General features: G+C 49.7%; 1 protein-coding gene and 1 long non-coding RNA gene across 4 annotated transcripts in view; both read left to right on the plus strand.

Moving 5' to 3' along the window:
* The first annotated feature begins 483 nt into the window (after nt 1-483).
* Nucleotides 484-5411, plus strand: LOC138997868 (uncharacterized). Its single transcript, XR_011469034.1, has 3 exons — nt 484-623; nt 1982-2080; nt 4126-5411. It is a non-coding gene; the product is annotated as an uncharacterized lncRNA (long non-coding RNA).
* Nucleotides 5412-9643: 4232 nt separating this feature from the next.
* Nucleotides 9644-20162, plus strand: part of JHY (junctional cadherin complex regulator) — a 94417-nt gene continuing 83898 nt past the window's right edge. For 2 of the 3 annotated variants that reach the window (XM_070399770.1, XM_070399772.1), the window contains exons 1-2: nt 9655-9703; nt 11795-12130. In XM_070399770.1, the coding sequence (XP_070255871.1) occupies nt 9672-9703; nt 11795-12130 (368 nt within the window). In that variant the 5' untranslated portion in view covers nt 9655-9671. Of the gene's footprint in view, nt 9704-11699; nt 12131-20162 lie in introns of all 3 variants that reach the window. The other variant, XM_070399771.1, reaches the window with a different exon arrangement.

The raw sequence follows: 20162 nt of genomic DNA on the forward strand, positions 1-20162 counted from the left end.
TCCCATTTCCCTGGAAGCAGAAGAGCCGTGATTAGAAACCCAGAGCCAAGCCAACAACCTGTATTTTTTCCTGCAGAACCCCATGCCTCTCCTGTGCTGGATGGAGTGGGGCGCTCCCTTGTGGTGAATCTCCCTTGTAAGGAATTAAGAGCTGTCAGAACAGAGCTTGATTGGTCAGCTCACTGTTAGGCACCGCCCAGTTCCTTCCTGGTGTGTTTAGTTACCTCAACTTGGAAAGGGATGCTTCTGGGAGGGGGGATGCTGGATTTGCGGCTTTGCCTACCTAGGCCTAGGGAGGGAGGGAGCAGGAGGCTTCCCGTTGGCCGCAGGCACCCGGAACCTAAAGTCAGGGTCTCGGTTTCCACCCGGAGAGCTGCTTCCGCTGTTCAGACCGCTCCCAGAAGCTGCGCTCGTTGCCCGGGTAACCGTGCAGGCGGCGTGGGCAAGACCGCGGTCCTGGGCCAGAGGCAGCCATGGGGGGAGGGCACCGAAGCCGAAGTGAAGGAGCCAGAGGACGTCACTGGTTGCGGGGGTGCCACGGCCCGGCGAAGGGACGGGGCCGCGGGCCTGGGAGCGTGTCTTTGGGAGAAAGAGGCCGGAGAGTGTGGCCGGAGGAGGTTTGGGTGAGGGAGGATGGGTGACAGCCCCTGGGTGCGCTCGGGGGAGGATGGCGCTGTGGGTTTTGTGTTCCCAGCACTGCAGTCTCCCTGGGAGTCCTGGCCTCCGGGTAGGGGACACTCCAGGTAACGGCACTTACCATGCGGGTGAGTGAGACCTTACCACCTTGCCAAATGCACGTGGCTGTTGTTCTAATCCTCACCCAAGGAGTGAGGATATTTTTTCCATTGATTTTTAGAGAGTGGGAAGGGGAGTGGGGGGGAGAGGAGAGAGAAGCATCCATTGGCCGCCTTCCGCTGGCGCCCCATTGGGCGGGGCATTGCACGTGCAGCCAAGGTACCCCCTTGACCGGCATCCAACCTCGCCCCTTTGGTCTGCTGGCCCAGGCTCTAACCACTGAGCCACCGGCCAGGGCTGTGGCATTCGTGTTTGACATTCTACACAAAATGCCGCATCCTTTGATGGCATTAAGTATTCTATAATTAGATCGACGCTAATGTCAAACGCCAAAGAGTTGGGGATCAATAACTGATAGTCTGGGAATAGAAGGCCTTACTCATTGTAGACGCTCAATAGATAATAGATGTTTAGTGAGTGATGGATGGATGACATCTGTAAATCATGATCACTCACCAATCGTTTGTAGATGCTGTAAGTAGGGATCATGTCCCGTTTTGCTCCCCTTCGAACCCTCATCACCTAGTTACATGCCTAGTACATAGATAGTTGATACTCCTTATATTGCTGGATGAACAAATTGAAACAATTGTAATAAAAAATTTGGTTTCTTTGTGGTGAGTACATGTTTTTAGTGTCCTGGAGGAAGTTCAAATGACATGCTGTTTCTGTTTTGTTTTGTTTTTTTAGTCTTCCCTATACTTAAATCTTGTCATCTTTTTATTTTTTAATTGCTTTTTAGAGGGAGAGAGAAAGAGAGAGGAACATCAGTGTGAGAGCAAAGCATCTATAAGCTGCCTGCTGCACCCCCCCCCCCCCCAAGCCCTCAACCTAGGCACAAGCCCCAAGCAGGAATTGAGCCTGAAACCTTCCAGTGCAAGGAACAGCCACACCGACCAGGGCTTGCCATCATTTTAAAGCACAGCATTTTCAAGGAGTTTTACTTACTCATCTTTTTTCCATTTTACCGCCACCTTTCCTTCATCTCCCCCTCATCCACTGTACATTAGAGAAGCTTGAATGGTTTAATTCCATTTCAAACTGCTCAAGAAACTCAACTGCTATTCTCGCTTAAAAATGATCTCTCCCATATTTTCCATGATTTGTGTGGGGTAGGATTGCAGGTCACCCTGTGGAACTGCAGGGTGAGGGCCAGTGTACTGAATGTGGCTCTCCTCTCCTGCAGGAAGAGTGCCGAGAACGCTGTGCTCCGTGTGCTGCTGCCTCTTGAGGCCTTAACGGATGACGGCAGGTACTATTGTACTTCTTGCCACAATGTTCAAAAGTAAGTGACAGATCTCATCTATGAAATTGTTTATATGTTTCAAAAATTGCAGGTTCAGCCTGATATGGGGCTAATAATTGATATATTTTTATTAGTCTTGCAATGCCCAAATTCCAAGAATGTAAGTAGTTTTCAAGTGCTTACATAAGGTGAAGGGATTTGTAAATTAGATTTAGGATGAGTTTTTGAAGTTATAGTGGGCCATATATATAAACTAGAGGCCCAGCGTGCGAAATCATGAGCGGTAGCCCGCCACTGCTCGCCGCGCTCACCACCCTGCCCACCTGCCCGCTGCCCCGCCCTGCCCCACTCGCCACCCTGCCCACCTGCCTGCCACTGCTTGCCATGCTCGCTGCCCCACCCACCTGCTGCCCGCCTTGCTGCGATCAGAGCCTGTGGGCCACGGGGAGGGACTGAGAGGTGCTCAAGGCACCTCATGGCGACTGGTCGAGCGGTCGTTCCGGTTGTGACGCTTGTGGCCTCTGGCCTTTTATTATATAAGATGATTTCCTGATTCAGGCCGTATAGTCTAAGAGAAAATCATTGAAACTGCTTAGAAGATGATGCATTTCTTTTCATTAGTTAATACTCAAGAGTTTTTAATGTGTTGCGAAAGCTTAGACGTTTGGAAGAAGGAATGTTAGAAAGATTGAGGGTTCTTAGGAGTATTTGCTGGAAATTTGCTTCATTTAATCTTTGCACAGTACCTTACAGATTGCCAAGTGCTTCCTTCCCCAGTATTTGATTTCCTCCTTGTAACAGCCTGTGAGCTATCGAGGGACGGGCTACCTATTGTGCTTATCTAGGGACGGGCACAAGGCCCACCAATTGAGTGAGTTTGTCAGAGTCACACAGGCATAAAGTGTTGAGCCAGGACTGGAACCTGAGTCTTCTGGCTCCAGTGCTCATTTTACCCCACCACACCTGCCCCTTAAAGTGGAGACTGCCATTCTATCCTGCATGGCCTTGGTAAGTGAGGCCACCTTCCCACTGGGAGTGCTGGGCCTGCTATAGTGACATGCCTTCCAGGCAATCTAGATATTGAAAAAGCCAGCGACTGGAACATCATAACAACCGGCTCCACCCCAGATCGGCGCCCCCCCTACCCCAATCAGGGGCAGGTCCGGCAGCCCACCACCCACAACGCCTCCCCACGGCCGGCCCCACCCTCAATCAGCCCTCCACCTCAATCAGGGGTGGGTCCACTAGCCAATCACCCGTGACCCCTCCCCCCAGCCAGCTCTGTCCCAGATCAGCCCCACACACACACCAATAAGGGGTGGGGCTGGCCAGCCGACCTCCCACGACCCCTCCCCCAGCTGCTGACCCCCAATTGGCCCCCCACCCCATTTGGGGGCGCAGCCGGCAAGTCCACTGTCCACAGCCTCTCACCATGGCTGTCCTGGCCCTGATCAGGCCCCAATCAGGGTGGGCTGGCTGGCCAACCTCCCACTGAACCCCATCCGTGCACGAATTCATGCACTGGGCCTCTAGTATAACCAGAATAACAAGGTGTGGACAGCCTGCTCTTGGGCAAGCTAAACATGCTAGGAATCTTCTCTGGAAAAGGATTTGTTCACAGTCTACAGAGCCAGGAAGGAGCAGCAATCACCTTCACCTCAGTGGCTTCAGAAAGGCACATCTGGGACAGATAAAGTAACTATAGACTTCTGCTTCTGGCCAGGATGGAGTAGCAGGAACCAGATTTACCTTCCTACCCTAAACAACTAAAAACCTGGAACAAAATATATGCAACAAGTAAAAAACAATTTTCTCCCCTTGAAAAAGTGCACCTCTATCACATGAGAGCTTTTCCTTGAGACAGTCATTGTTCAACATACATGTCCAGGGGTATCTTTGTTTGGGCCCGTATGTCGGCCACGCCTGGTGTCTGCAGTGCGATCGGTAGGACTGCTGGTTATGGACAGTAGGTTCACAGTGGAGATGGAGGGCAGCACGGGCAGTGCAGAGATTCTGAAGTTCAGATGGGCCCTTGTATTTGCCATCATAACCCGAATCCCCAACTCATTTCCCTTCTGCCTTAGAATCACGTTCCACATACTTTTCGGCAATGGGGCCTTCAGAAGAGCATATTGTGAAAACCCAGTTTGTACCGGAAGAAGGAAGGCTGTGTGAGTCACAAGACTGAGAAGTGGGAGTTAGAGATGAAGATGGGTTCAGCCTCATCGGGGTTTATGATGCTTGCCAGGGCATTTTCAGCGAAGAGGCTTCTGTTAAAGTCCAGAAGGGTGTGGCCACTGGCCTAGACATTGGCATTAACTTTGACTTATTTTATTAATTGAAACAAATATATGGTCAAGTTCTAAATAGAAGTTTCAGGAATCTCTATAATTATACTATCAAAAATATTTTGTATATGTTTTCCCTTGTGCTTGGAACACCTACTTACCTTACCTGGCATTTCAAGATTCAGCTCAGAATATCATCCCTTCTGCCCTGAGGTTTGGCTGAGTGGGTAGAGCATCAGCCTGTGGATTGAAGGATCCCTGATTCGATTCCAGTCAAGGGCATGTACCTCAGTTGCAGTATCCTCCCCGGCCAGGGCCTGGTTGTGGCACCTGCAGGAGGCAACCAACAGATGTGTTTCTCTCACATCAGTATTTCTCTCTTTCTCTCTCTCTTCCACTCTCTAAAAAAAAAAAAAAAAAAATCAATGGAAAAATATTCTCACGTGAAGATTAAAAAAAGAAAAAGAATATCATCTCTTCTCAGAAGCTTGTGTGTGAAGAAGAGTCTGGGTGCCTCCAACCACCCTTCCACCCCCAGAGCAACCATATTTGTAAATGGCCGTGGTACCTCTTATTAGGGGTAGGGAGGCGGCCACTGTCCAGAAAGACAAATCGGATAAACTGATGTGCTTGTCAATGTGCTGAAGAGCTTCTGAATCTCTTTGACATGCTTCCTCCTAATTCCTAGTCCCAAATTGTTAGTTGGTTGGGTCATAGAATAACCTCGTTTATATTCAGTCTCCTCATCTGTAAGTGGGAATACAGTCCTCACCACAAAGGATTAGTGTGAAGATTCAATGAAATATAAGATAATGCAGGCGGTGTCCAGCCCCGTATTTGAACAGAATAAACTATACAACAAATGTCAGTGTTTTTCTCCTTCACCTTGGTTCCTTGTTTTCTCCCTGTCCTAGCTTTAGACAGTGGCATGGAGACCACCATGTCTGGGTTTATTTACTGAGAATACCCTGATAAGTGGATATGCAGAATTTTAACTTTAAAGCTAATAGGGACTGCTATTAAAGAGAGACTCAGCAGAACTAAAGACTTTTAAAGAATTTGATCACCTCATTTTATAAAACAAATCAACAATTACAGGAATATGTTTTACTATTGATTATGTAAAATAAAAATTTTGTGTATGATAAAGATGGTATGTCAAATGTACTTCAGAACAATATTATTACAGGTTTATTATGAAGGACATTGTAAGTGCTATAAATGAACAGCCTAAAAAGAAGCCATAGGGCAAGATCTTGAAGAGTCTTGATCACAGAAGCCTCAGGCCGCATGGAGTTGGGTCGCACCACCTTCCTGGTGCTGTCGGTAGAAATTAGCCTCTTCCACAAGATCACGGACCCCTGCGTGGGAGATTGTGGTGTGGCAAGGCTTATTCCGAAGGCTTTCCCTGGGTTTCCAATGTCCCATCTCCCTCTGTCCTGCGATGGAAAGAGTCCAGACTTGCCTTCAGCAAGGCCAAGGCAAAGGCCAGGGCGCAGTTCCTGCTTCATATTGGAGGTTAGTCCTTTGGTGCCTATGCGATCTGCTAGACCAGCATGATCACATGTTTCTGGGCAAGAGAGAACGGGCAAGTGAAAGTGCATACCAGATGGTGGAAGGGAGGGAGGGAGGCAGGGAGAGAGAGAGAGAGAGAGACTGTTCCCCTGGGGTTTTAAGCAGGAGCTTTTTCAAAATAACCAACTTTCCAAGCTTTTGAGGGCTTCTGATGAGTGCACCCTCTGACCAGAGTAGACTGACAGGCCTCTATGGTCAAGCACCTTCCCTTGAGCCGTTTTCACTTGTATTGCGATGCGGTTACCTCTCCCTGGCCCCCCAGACAGTCCTGGATGGGGGAAAGGAAGGGTGTTAATCCTGGCAGGGCAAGCAAACAGGCTCATGCTCCCCAGCCCAACAGGCTCATTTCCTTTGCTTCCTTCCTAATACCTAGCTGCCCGTGGTAACATTTCACCCGTGAAGGCCTTGGGCCTTGTAATCTTATAAGGGTAAATGGACGAAGGTCTCATCTCCCGTAGCTGCTTCTTGCTGTCCAGGGTGTAGTCCTGAATAGCCCCAGGCCCAGAGATCCCTCCTATCTGCAAAGGAGGAAAGGAGCAGAAGGGAAGTGGAGTCTTCCTACAGGTAAGGGGGATTTGCAAAGCTCAGGTCGGTGTGCTGTCTCTGGGAGGCGGCATACACGGTGTCTAGAGGATGACGTTGTTGGACGAGCTGGCATTCTTGTATTCCAGAGGTGACAAATTTGATAAGAAGGTTAAGGCATAGCTCAAAAATGAGGAGAATTATAGCAACTAGAGGCCTGGCGAGAAGTAAAAGCCAGGTGATCGCAGGAGGGACTAACTTCACAGTGTCCTGGACTAGGTTGGAGGCAGGTGCGTCACACCTGTCTAAAGCCCTCTTGTCCACCATACTTGATTCAAATTAGGCTCGGGATTATGTTAAGATCCCCCCTGAAGGACTGTGGCCTTTTCTATCTGAACCATTTGGGCAGGAAAGTGAAAGCAGCTTCAAGCAAAGCCGACCGACTGCCCACACTTCACCAGCTCAGCCGTCTAGTCCTGACAGCCAGTCCATCCAGCCAAACCGTTGAGTCTTCCAGGAGACAGTGATGCAGATGGGCTTCTAAAGTGAGGCCTACACGGTGTAAACAAGCACTCAGGTAAATAAGGTCATAGGCATGCATTCTACGAGAACAGACGGAAAAAATAACCAAGGTTAATGCACACAGCAAATCATAAGCCAGTTTCTGAGTCTGCAAGACTATCAGTTGAGAAGACTTCCAAAGGCAAGACTTTTGCTGGAATGATCAAGCAGTGACAATCTGATAGACAGTCCTTGCAGTTGGATCATCTTTGCTGATGTCATCAGGTGCTGAGGTAAATTCCATATGGCATACACAGCCTAACGGAAACACTTTAGTTCTCAATAATTCCTAGTCCAAAGATAGGAGAAAAATGATACATTAGCTTAGAGCCGTGGTCGGCAAACTGGGGCTCGAGAGCCACATGCGGCTCTTTGGCCCCTTGAGTGTGGCTCTTCCAGAAAATACCACGTGAGGGCGCGCACTTACAGTGTGATTGAAACTTCGTGGCCCATGCGCAGAAGTCGGTATTTTGTGGAAGAGCCACACTCAAGGGGCCAAAGAGCCGCATGTGGCTCTCGAGCCCAGTTTGCCGACCACGGCTCTAAGCTAATGTATCATTTCTCACGAGCCGCAGTTTGCCGACCACTGGCTTAGAGGGTTGAAGAAAACTAGAGGAATTTAGGAACCAGTTCAGCTTATAGGTGAAAGACAAAACGTTTAAGACAATTAACTGCACCAGATCCAACATCCACAGCTGGGTATTATGATTTCCACTGAAACATAGTTTTTCTCCCTAAAATTACGCTAATTTCCATCAGAGATGCATTAAGTCCCGTTTTAATTTGGCCTTATTATTTGCATAAACATGAGTACAGGCTCTTTGAATCTGCTCTCCAGGAATCTTACAGGGAATCTTTAGCTTGAGCTTTAGTCGGCCCCTCCGAGCGAAGAAGCCAAGCCACACAGCTGCCACGGGGCTCTTCCTGCAATACCCACAGGTTTGGGTGAATCCTGAGGTTCCTTCCTTGCCATCTTTCAGGAAAGCAACCCTGTTCCTTACCTGGAAAAGCTGCTATGAGCCATGTGACTAGGTAAGGCGCCACGCCAGCTCTGCAGTGGCTTTTATTAGCTTCGGAGGTCAAGCTATCGTTTAAAATTGAGGACAGATAAGGAGCTTTCCAGACAAGAAGAAATTGACGGAGTTCACCACCACCAAACCAGCATTAAAGGGAATTCTCTAAGAAGAGGAAATAAAATGAATAATAGGAATAATAGAATAACTACAATAACTACATAACTATTGATAATTATTTTAACTGTAAATGGATTAAATGCTCCAATCAAAAGACATAGGGTAGCTGGAAGGAGATGAAAATAAAATGTATGTATATGCTGCCGACAAGAGATCCACTTCAGGTTGAATAACACAGACAAAGTAAAGGGATGGGAAAAGATGTTTCATGCAAATGGAAACAAAAAATCTGGGGAAGAATACTTCTATCGGACAAAATAAATTTTAAAACAAAACTTATAAAGAGACAAAGAAGGACCCAGCAAGTCCACTTCTGGGAGTTTATCCAAAGAAACCCAAAACACGAATTTGAGATGATAGATGCACCCATGTGCTCACTGCACCATTATGTACAGCAGCTGAGATATGGCAATAACCTAGGTGTCCAGCAATAGGCAAGTGAATGAAGATGTGGCATAAATATGTATGTATGTGTAATGGAAGATTAGTCATCTGTAGAAAAGAATGAGATCTTGCCCTGGCCTGTGTTGCTCAGTGGTTAGAGAGTCCGCCCACACATTGAAGGGTCCAAGGTTTGATTCCCAGTCAAGGGCACTACCTGGGTTGCAGGTTCAGTCTCCAGCTCCGTTTGGGGTATGTGTGTGTGTAATCAATTAGAGACACACTAATCAATGTGTGTCTCGCTTCCATGTTCCCCTCTCTCCTCCCCCTCTCTTCCTCCCACTCGCTCTAAGAAATCAATGGGAACAATATCCTCAGGCGAGGATTAATAAAAAGAATGAGATACTGATATCTGCAACACATGGAGGCCCCTGTGTCATTTCGTGTAGCTGGACTTCACTCGTTCTCACTGTTGGAGAGTAGGCCTCTATAGGGGACACCACGGTGGAGTGAACCATTCTATTGCCATTCCAGTTTGGGGGCGCACACACTTCTTAGGGTAAATACCTAGGAGTGAGATTACGGACTCGTGGGGTCCACATACCCTAGCAGCTAGGGCTCATGCCAGGCCCTTTCCCCAAGTGGCCGCCCCTCCCCCGCCCCCCCCCCGCCCCCCCTCCGCCGCGCGGAGTCCTACCCCCGGGCTTAGTGTGTCCTCTCGGTTTCTATTGCGCTCAGCGCCTTCATAATCAACAACAAGTGTGTATCGGTCACTTGGACTCTTTTGTGAAATTCCTGCTCGGGTGTCCCGCCCCTTCGTTAACTGATTGTCTTCCTCTCCTGTCGTTCGCCGATTCTGGCATTACTTGTCGCAAATACCTCCTCCCGCTCGGTGGCCGCCTTCCTTGCCCACTGCGCACAGTCAGGGTCCCGGGGCTGCCCCGCCGCCCCGCCCGCGTCACAACCGCCCCCGCCTCCTGGACCAGCGGGAGGAGTTGCGGGCGGGGCTGCGGGCGCGCTGGCCCCTCCCTCCCGGGGCGCGGGCCGCGGTCTCCAGGGCAGCGCGGGGCGCGGACGCGGGGCGCGGGCGGCAGGTGGCGGCGCGGGAGGATGCGGCCGCGGAGCCGGAGAGCACCGGGCAGGTGACGGGCGGTTGCACCGAGCAGGGCGGGCGGTGCGCCCGGGAGGCGGGGTGGCGACCCGGGGACCGCGGTGGGACCGCCGGAGGCCCCGAGGGAACCGGATGGACGGAAGGGCGCGGAGCGGGAGGCCGGCGAAGGCTTCGGTGCCCACTTCCGAGCCGCTCGTCCTCGGCAGGTCAGGGCCAGCCCGGCACCAGACCCGCCGGCCCGACACTCGCGGCCCGACACCGCCCCTTGCTGCCCGGTTGTCCATCAGAGGAACGGCAACGGGAGGACAGGAATCCGAGCGCCCCTGCGGCAGCTTCGGCCTGTGCCCAGCAGCAGCTTTTCTCTGCCGCTCAAGGCGGGCAAGCAGGTTCCTTCCCACCAGGACTCCCGGCCCGGCCCGTGGGCTGGACCCGCGGTGGGTCCGGAGCTGGCGGTGCCCAGGGCCCAGGATCTGCGGGGCATGAGTGCTCCGCTTGTCTGCCTCGGGGTCAGACACTTGGGTGGGAAACCCTTACAGTGACCGCCCCTCCCGCCGGTCCCCCACCAGCCCGAGCTGGGCTGGCAGGACCTCCGCAGGCGGCTTCTGGCTTTGCCTCCTTCACGCCCTCCCAAACTTCACTAATCCATCAACAAAGGACTGTCTTCTATGGACATTTTTTATTGATTCACTCCAAGAGACACTAATCTATCTCATTTAGGAAAAGAAGGGAGAGTGGAGAGAATAATTTCATGAAGGAGCATTTCCAGGTTGAAATGTAGTGATTATTTTAAGCTTTTTCTTTAAGATCCCAAGTACAGTGACTTGAAGTCTTAGAGTAACATTGGTGTTTTAAAGCTTCCAGTTTCTGGAAGCTTTCGCTGCTTTGTAAAAATACCCCAAAAAGCAACAGTTCGTCAGCTCACCAGTGTTAAAATAACACAGTGGAATGAAATAGATGTATTTTAAATAAGAAACTCAGTACAGCAAACAGGCTGCAGTGAGACAATCACATGTGAATATGTGACCTGGTCTGTTTTGTTAGCTGCTTTCCTCCACGGAATAGATGAGGTTCCTTAGCAACAAATCAACATAAGCAGCACTAGGGAAAAGGTCATGAGTTTAAATTAAAATTAGGATCTGCCGAAACCAAGAGCAGCCCTTAAACAACTTTAGCTGCTCCCTGACGCCCAAGGTCCTGTTACCGGGCCCACAGGAACCCATGTGGCCTCAGGCAGTGAGCTCGAAGCCAGCCGAGAAGTGCGAGGTGGAGATGACAGGCAGTCCACTCCAAACCCGCTCCTTCAGTCTGCTGTGAACTCAAAGCACCTTCCCAGAGTGTCTCAGGGTCTAACAGCGGCCGGTGAGGCAGGGGTGCATGGGGAATGACACTCTGACGCCATCCAGGCCCGTCCCCCAGCACTCCCAGGGCGGCCTCAGGCTGCCCTGCTCAGCATTCACAGCTGCCACACTTCTGGTGAACAGTTTGAATCATTTTTCTAATGAAGTCGCTGAGGTTGATCCCATGACTGACCTCCCCTAGTTACACCTGCCTCTCATCAGCAGCCTGTGTATCAGCAGGTCTTCTAATGAGGGCGCCAGTGTGGGCCAGGGCCCCCCAGCTTCCTTCCCTCCCTCCCGGCAGTTAGGACTGTGGAAACACCCCCCTCCCTTCCTGTGCACACGGCAGCCCAGGCCTGTTTCTCTCTCCATGAGTATAACGGGACAGGGCACGTTTGTATCCGCGCTCTGGGTAGTGAAACAAGGCACCAAAGTCCTGTCCACGTTACCGCGTGGCCTGCCCAGGCCTGCTGGCCCCAGGCCCTGACTGCCCTTGACCCTCGCTGGGCAGCCCTCTTTCTCAGACGTGCTCCTGGAGAGAGAAACGTCTCCAACAGACCTTCCTCGCGCGGGTGCACCCCGAAGCCTCGGGCCATGTCACACAGCTCCGGTCCTCGTTTACAGTTTTATTAACGTGGGAATTAAGGAGACTTTAGTAGCCACAGAGTAACAGAAACATAATTATTTTAGGTAACGCTCTTGTGAACCACAGCTGGAAACATTCGGCCACAACTTGTACTGCGCCTGTCAACAAGAGTTTCCTGGTAATTTTTGTATTTTTTCAGGATGAGTCACGGTAAACTAATTCCCAGGCTCTCTCTTCAGTCTCCTGTGCATCGTGCCAGCCTAAAGGTCCAGGCCACAGAACCACCTTTTCAGAAAGAAGACTTACCTCTGATTTCCAAAGATTCCCTGGAAGCCGACTCAGAGAGCCTCAGTCCCCAGAGTGCCTCTCAGGCTGAGCGTGGAGAGCGAAGCCAGGACAGCGACATGGAGCGGGACAGCTTGGAGGAGAGCTCTCCCGGGGACAGCCTGAGTGAGACGGAGGAGGAAGCCAGCAGGAAGGCGGCCCAGGCGGCCAGCAAGGACAGCCGTGCCCAGGACAAGGGCGCGGGCAGCAGGTCAGGAAGCGGCTTGTTGACAGCTGGGGTCTCCGAGGCGTATTGTTAAATAGTTACAGGTACCATCCGTGAGAGTGAGGATGGGCGCTCACAGGGAGCCCCCTGCAGTGTCAGATGGGTCTCCAGGCATCTAAGGACAGCGGGGGCCAGGCTTTTGGCCACAGTCTTGTCTTTTTATTTAATTAAAAAATATGTAAAAGACAAGGAGCCCTGGCCGGGTAACTCAGCTGGTTAGTACATCGTCCTGATTCACCATTCACCAAGGTTGCGGGCTCGATCCCCAGTCAGGACACATAGAAGAACCAACCAATGAATGCATAAATAAGTGGGGCAATCACCTGCAACAATAACTGCATTTTAATTGTTGCAAGTTATATGCAAAAGGTAAGGGAGCTATTCATAGAGGCACCTGCTTTCCTTATGCTCCTCATTTTCTGTCCATATCCCTGCTTGGCCTCACCCTGGAGACACCAGAAAGGCTGGTACAGAGAAGTGCCGCCTTGGAGTCAGGTGGTCTTGCTTCAGGGCAGGCACTGCTGTTCCTGTACAATTTAGAATAAGTCTCTTAACTCTTTTGCATCTCACTTTTTCTTCCTTTTTTAAAAATATATTTTTATTGATTTCAGAGAGGACGGGAGAGGGAGAGAGAGATAGAAACAGCAATGATGAGAGGGACCCATTGATTGGCTGCCTCCTGCATGCCCCCTACTGGGGATCGAGCCCGCAACCTGGGCAGATGCCCTTGACTGGAATTGAACCCGGGACCCTTCAGTTTACAGACCGATGCTCTATCCACTGAGTTGAACTGGCCAGGGCGCATCTCACTTTTTCTCACCTGTTAACTAAACCAGCCTATCTCTCACGATTGCTATAAATGTCAGTAAAGTATATTCGGGGGATATGTACCTCCCAGGGCTTATAGAATCATATAAAGATTCGATTTCTAATAATCAGTATTAATGGAGCACTAACTTTATGCTAGATGCTACCAAAAACTAAAAATAAATGTGTGCAATATTACTCTGTTGTAATGAAAATGTAAATGATATGATAGAGTATAGAAGTTAAAAGGTATTGATTAGAAAGAGGCTTTAGTGTGGTGGTGAAGTGCATGGAGTCTGCAACAGAACATCCGGTTCAAATTCTCCCACTTACCAGCTGTATGGCTTTGGCCCAAGTCCACTTACTCTCTCTGTGCCTCAGTTTCTCCATCAGTAACACTGGGATAATAATAATGGTTACCTTACAGCGTTATCATATATAATATGTACCTTGGTTGTAGGCTCCTCCCTGGCGTGGGCCCTGGTAGGGACTCTTGTAGGAGGCAACCAATCAATGTGTTTCTCTCACATCGATGTTTCTCTCTGTCTTTCCCTCTCTCTTCCACTCTCTAAAAATCAATGGAAAAATATCCTTGGGTGAGGATTAAAAAAGAAAAAGAAGAAAGAACAGAATTAGAGTGATGTGGGTGGCACACTAAGGGACCCTGCTCGATGGCAGAGCATCCGCACTCGGTGTAGGGCGAGTGGGCTGAGTGGGCCTGAGGGGGGGGCATCCAGGAGTGAGACCCGCTCCGCCACCGACAGGGCCCTCGGCCGGGGACAGGCACAGCGAGGGCTCTTCTGAAAGATGATGGAGCCTGCTCCTCACCTTCCTTCCTTCTTTCCATCCTCTGTCTTCCTTTGGGAATAGTGAGTGGACTCAAGCTCATATGCTTCTTAAGGACCTCAAAGTACACGTGATAAATGCTGTCAGGACGACAGGTGCTGAGGGCATGGGGCTTGGGAAGGCGGCAGCTCCGTCTGAGCCTGGTGCTCGGTGCTCTGTGGGGGGAGAGTGCAGGTTCCCTGGGGGGCAGTGGGTGGAGAGCGGGGGAGCAGCGTTCTGCGGTTGGCACGCTCTGCATTAGGAGAAGCACACAGGGACAAAGAGACTGCCAGGTGGTAAAACCCAACCACCACGGCAGCTCTAACAGTAGCAGCATCTTTTCTGTAGGCTCATCAGTAACTTCACTTAATTCTTCCCTGTGACCCTGCGCACCTGCTCCCATTGTACAGCTAAGGAAAGGGGAGCTAACTCGTCTGACATCACAGAGCTGGGAGGGATATTGGTTGCTTGGCTGTTGATCCCTTGCTTTTTTAAAAATTTGACAAAATTCTAACCTACAGAACAGCACAGAGAAAAGTGTTATAACCCTAATATACTTTTTAAAGGCATACAGTGCTGCAGGGAAAGTTTTCTTTTTCCTCCTCAGAGATAACCAGTACATCTTCTTCCTGGCAGTCCTTATTCATCTGTCTTTTCTCCACAATTCGTGGTTAATGGAGAGATGCACATATAAGTGGAAGAACTGGCAGGGCTTGGAGACAGGAGGCGGACACGGTGCCTGCCACGCTCTAACACCAGCTGGCGTTAGAGGGCTTGTCCTGGGCCCTGCACTTACCTGTGTCCACTCACCAGATGCTGTGGCGGCCCTGGCAGTTGGCAGCCTGACTCTGTGCTTTAAGCCATGTTTTTCTTTATTTAATTTTTCCATCCCCATTAGTCCCCTAGGCCCTCTTCCACCTCAAGGCCATGTTTTCCTTTTAGCTCCACCCTAAGAGAGTCGTGGTCTCTTGGGTGAGAAACGGTGGCGGCTTCATTACAGAAAGGGACGGTCTTTGCAGGGCATAGCAACCTGCCTGTGCTTTAAAGATGAAGAAACCACGTCGAGGACCCAGGAAGTGACCTCATTTCCCCAGAGCTGAGTTTTTTCCTGTTGGAGTCGATGCTCAGGGACCCAGCTTTAACCTTGCTCTTTACCCAAGGACCATGTAAATCCCACTCAAAATTTTTTATTTACAAAAATAACAATCATGGTTAGGCCCTTGGTCTTCTGATTCAGAACTCCTTAAATAACGCTATTTTCCTTAGGTTGCCTTGCCTTGGAGATGTTTAATGAGAGGTGATGATCCCCAGGGTTAGAATGGGTTACAGTTTGAACATTTGAGGACAGTTCTCCACAACAAAGGAAAATAGAACTACAGCACTTGGCCAAATAATACCTCAAAAATACCATTCATGTGAGGGTTTAGCTCCTGGCCCCTTTCTCTGCCTCACTGAAGTCCTGGGAAGCTTGCCCAGGTGTATTGTTGCTTGGGTCTGGGAGTTTTTGAGCCATAAAGTAGACAAATTCCTATCAGACTCTCGATATAAATTCAAGTACGCTTTCATTTCTGTAAGGTGGATGGCATTCTGGGACTGGTAGTTCAAAAAATCAGTCATAGTCTTGCCTTAAAACCAAGGAAAACCTTTTTCTTCTAGCTTTTAGAAACATTTTTAACGCTGCCTGCTCACGCACTTGAGCCTGCCTCTGTGTCTTGATGTGACTAGGACCTCCTCAAAGCAATTACTCCCTGCATCTCACCAAAGTCAGGTCAATGTAAATGGATTAGAGGAAACACTTTTCTTAATGGAAATTGGAGCTGCATTGACTGCAGTGAATGAATCAGGAGTGGAGAGGGGATCTTCACATGATAATCCTTAAGCCCACTCAGGCCCGGCCTGTGACCCTCACGTCACGAAGAAAGAGATCAGTGTAATACCTAGAGCGTCAGGAAGGACCTGCCCCCACCTGGGCCTTCTGAACCTTCGTTAAACCTTTGAAAACACCAGAGAGCAGCAGCACAGCACCTACACATGTGTGTATAAGCATGTAGTCTGTTCACAGGACCACTCAAAGGCATTAGCTACCATTTGTAAAGCTGCTTGCTCTGTACACACTCTCTCATTCACCTAAAAAGAGCCTCCTGGGGGTGGCTGTCCCCGTTTTGCAGACAGGAACTGAAGCGCTGGGAGTTGGGCGAGTGTAGGTAGTGACTCAGCTGCAGAGCCTGAGCCTCTAAGTCACTGGATAGGTGATCAACGGCTGATCGGATAAAAGATTCAATGTTACTACCTAACAAATATTAAAGATACAACAATTTTAATGTGGACCAAACTGAGGCCTGAGTACAGATGCATGTAAAATCAAATTTCATTAAAGTCATACCAATATTTACAGGATCCGGTGCCCGCAGAACAAACGAACATGACTAATAGGTTATGTAGGGTGGCGAGGTCATAGTCCCTGCACGCCTCCCCTCCCCTCCCCTGGGAGACAGAGAGGCTCCGGTCCATTGAGGTCTGCAGGTGCCTTCCTCGGGCCACCTGGGACCAGAGCCTGCAAGGAAGCCCCCATGTCTGTCAATAAGCCCCCTTGTGCCAGAAATGACCCGGCGGAGAGAGGCACAATGAGGAATTAGAAATTAAATGGACTATTCAGGATTGTCTGAAAGTAAGAAAGGGACTCAGCCATAGCTGCATTTCTATTGTTTGGTGGTGGTATATAATTTCCCTCTCAAATGCTTCCATATGTGTTGTTTCCGATTAATAATCAAGAATCAGGTGCAATACTGAGTGATGGTTTCTGGGTCTTAAATAGCAATTCTGGACAACCAAAATGGATCTGGGTAAAGACCAGAACTCGGCGTTTCAGCACCCCTCTCAGTGCCCAGGCTGCTGCGGGCACAGTAGGAGCATCGAAGCTGGGCACAGGCCCAGATTGATTCTGTGCTGGAGGGAGAGTAAGGTGGCCTCGAGGGGAGGGCTGGTATGTTAGTGTCATCAGGGGCCGGCTTTCACTCCTTCTGGTTTCTGGCAAGATTCCTCCCTGCTGATGTCTCTTGTCGTTAAGGTAGACTGGAATGCTAACCACTGCATACACATGACACTGTCTTCCAGGGGTGTCACACAGTATCGGGGGTAGCTACTGGCATTTTAGTTATTTATTCAGGTCACATGGGAATCATATCAGAAACGTGACTTTTGGTTACAGGTATTAGCCATTTCTGTTTTACGGGCCTTCACTGGCTCGCAAGTTCTGCAGTGGCTAAGCCTGGTCCCCCCCCCCCCCCCCCCCACCTCCAGCAGACCCGGTGCCATCACGCAGAGGAGCGGAGGGAGGGACCCGAGCTGTGCCAGGGACGAGTGTGTCTGTTAAAGGCACAGGCCCCGCCAGAAGGGCTGCAGCCACAGCCACTCCTGGCTCCGTCCCCGAGGCGGCGAGCAGTTCCTTTCTGGCTTGTTTCCGCACAGGGATGCCTGACCAGGTTAAAATAAGCCAATCAGCAGTGACTCTGAACCCTCCCCAAGTAGGATTTAAATGTGTCACCTGCAAGCCTGTGCGTTCATCAGGAGGATTCGGAAGGTTGTTGCCGAGTTCCTAAAGGGATGGTTTAGTTCATGACCTGTCCTGTTTTCATTTATTTCTACTCTGACAAGTTTGAAGATACAGAGGCTTTAATAACTATAATCATCAATGAATTGAATTTAAAACAAGTGCTTTTCCCAACACTTCCTGTCGATTGCCAGGCTTCCCGCCAGGCCCAGCCTGTGGCCTGTGGCTGAGTGGGGGGTTTTAGAGCTGCTGGGGCTCCGCAGCCTGTCCCCGTTGATGTAGGAGGAGCCGAAGGAGCCGAGGCCTGGAGCGGCCAACGCCTCCCCAGGTTCCCACAGCTCAGTCAGTGGCAGAGGCTGGACCCAGAGGTCAGGCCTGCGTGTCCCAGGACATCACAGCTCCCTTGAAACCCCAGAGCCGTGCATATCTGTCATTGAAAATACAGGAAATCCTGCCTGGAGAAAGTGTAACACCCGGAAGTGTTCCCAATCCGTCCCGACTCTTGGCCCTCATCTCTAGAGAATGGGAAGCGCAGAAACCGCCCTCCTGGAGCCCCTGGGGACTCCCACCGGGTAAGCCCCAGCAGGTCCTCCGGGAGGCAGTCTCTGCTCCACAAAAGACACACTTGATAGAAGGGAGGTGCTGGAAGTTGGCATTGCAGCCCTACCATGCCCTCTTAGACCATTTGTTTTCATGTAACTCACAGACTGTCCTTGAGTCAAGGCTGTTACTAACAATTCTAATGATTGGGGGCCAATATCTTGTTATTTTGCAGCCATAAATTTGTTGTCAAAGAAAAGAAAGGACTTCAGTTGGAATTATCCAAATTATATATTTGCTGTAAATAGCATCCACTAGATAACAGCCCAGCCCCTCTAGTTTAGTGTGTTTCTGTAGACAGTCGTTGGCGCCTTCGGTTCATTAAACCACCCCTTTTTCTATTAAAATGTTGTTGTTTTTTGGCAGAATAGTGCCTATAGTAAATGAAATTTTCTGGGTTGTAGATAATCTTCCCAAAGCAATCCAGTGTATTTGAGGAGCCATTTTATTTCGTACTTGCAACAGTGATTTTTTTTAGTCCTTTGGGGTTTTTATTTACTTAAAAGCTGTTGATAAAAGATTAAGATGAACATACAATTCAGAAATCCTTGGAAACAATTGCCAATTTTATAGTTCTTAAAGAGCCATTAAAAACTTTACACTTAAATAAAAATTGAATTTGCTGTTCATATGCATGAAAGATTTAATGGCATATAAATTGGCAATAATTGTTCTGTTTAAAAGGATTAAATTAAACCTCAATCAATAATAACATGTGCAGTTTCAATTTAACTGGCTACTTAAAATAAAGTAGCAAATAAATAACTGCTCAATGATTAGCAGCAATGCTTTTATTCACCTCCTCAACAGGCAAAGTGGCCAGTTATTGAATATTTTATTATGTGCACGAAGGATGTTAATTGTGCTAGAAATATGCTCTGATTTTAGTGATTTTTTTGATTGAATACTGTGCTGAAGATGAGGCTCTTCATTAAATGGAGATTTTATTTTATTTTGTTTGAAGTTGTCACAGTCAGTTACCAAATAGGGTCCATTAGGGCCAGCAGATACCCTGGCACATGCTCCAGGGACTGCCTCCGGCCTCCCACCCATCTCCCACCCCCGCGCCTGGAGGGGCACCTGGCACCTGGGGCCTGAGCGGTAACAAAGGAGCTTCGTCCTCATTGTCCTGCAGCATGTTTGTCACCGGGGAAGGGCGTGCTGCCTGCGGATGCCGCTGGTGAAGGAGCACTTCACGTTCACTTTGCCCCTGCGGGGACCTGGCCACAGACACAATTGAGCTGCTTCGCACACAAGCCCAGGACAACGGGCTCTTCAGACTCAGCCATCAGGTTTGCTTCTGTGAAGTGTTACAGCTTCCACGCTCGTGGTTTGGCAAAACGTAACCTCCCATTTGTCTCAACATACGATTTCCATCCAGAAAGGGGACGGAGGGGATGTGGCAGGGTAGTCACTGTAGGGGCGAGGGGTGCAGTGTGATCACTGCGCTTTTAAGAGCCACACATTCAGATTCTATCTGGAAGGATATCTCTCCAAGCAGTTGGTTCAAATGCACTTTTCTTAGCCAAAGCCATTCATGTTGTCTGATTTGTGTCACAACGCCTGCATTTTCTAGGGCCCATAAGACCTCGGTCTTCCCTGTCGTGTGTGATGTTGCTTCTCTGGGCCTTTCAGAATGGACATTGCTGAGGCTAGAACGCAGAGCTGCTTCTGGAGGTCTGAAGTGATGTCCTTCTGCCAGTGTATGGCCCTCTTCGTTTTCCAGCAGTTCTTTAGGTATTTCATCATGTGGAAACACTGGCCTTTCTTAATCTCATTTCCTCAGTCACAGTTCAAACGGATGCTCAGGATGCCTAGGTCATGGCAGACAATTGGGTTTGCACAGATGTGCTGACTTTTCAGCCACTTAGTCCTCCGGAGACCACTGCGTGCCTGGAGATAACAAGCTCTGGGGAGAGGAGCCCAGTGCGGGCACCAGCAGGAAGCACGACGCGCAGCAAGGTCATGTCATGGCAACGGGATGGAGCCCGGCCACCCACAGCAGGGAGCCTCACTGGCGGCTTCCGGAGCTCGTCCTATGGACACTCACTCTGTGTGAAGGCATAGCTCTAAATGTATGCAGGGTGTCCCAGAAAATGTGTACACAATTTAATAGCTGATAGCTCAATTTTGAACATGAAATGCTCTATATAATAACAGGGTAATATGCAAATTGACCCTAATGGCAGAACCACCAGGAACAACCGGTCGCTATGACGCACACTGATCACCAGG

The sequence above is a fragment of the Myotis yumanensis genome, unplaced genomic scaffold (genome assembly GCF_028538775.1).
Source record: "Myotis yumanensis isolate MYYU_CA2020_CCGP unplaced genomic scaffold, mMyoYum1.0.hap1 SCAF_19, whole genome shotgun sequence".
Taxonomy (NCBI): Eukaryota; Metazoa; Chordata; class Mammalia; order Chiroptera; family Vespertilionidae; genus Myotis; species Myotis yumanensis.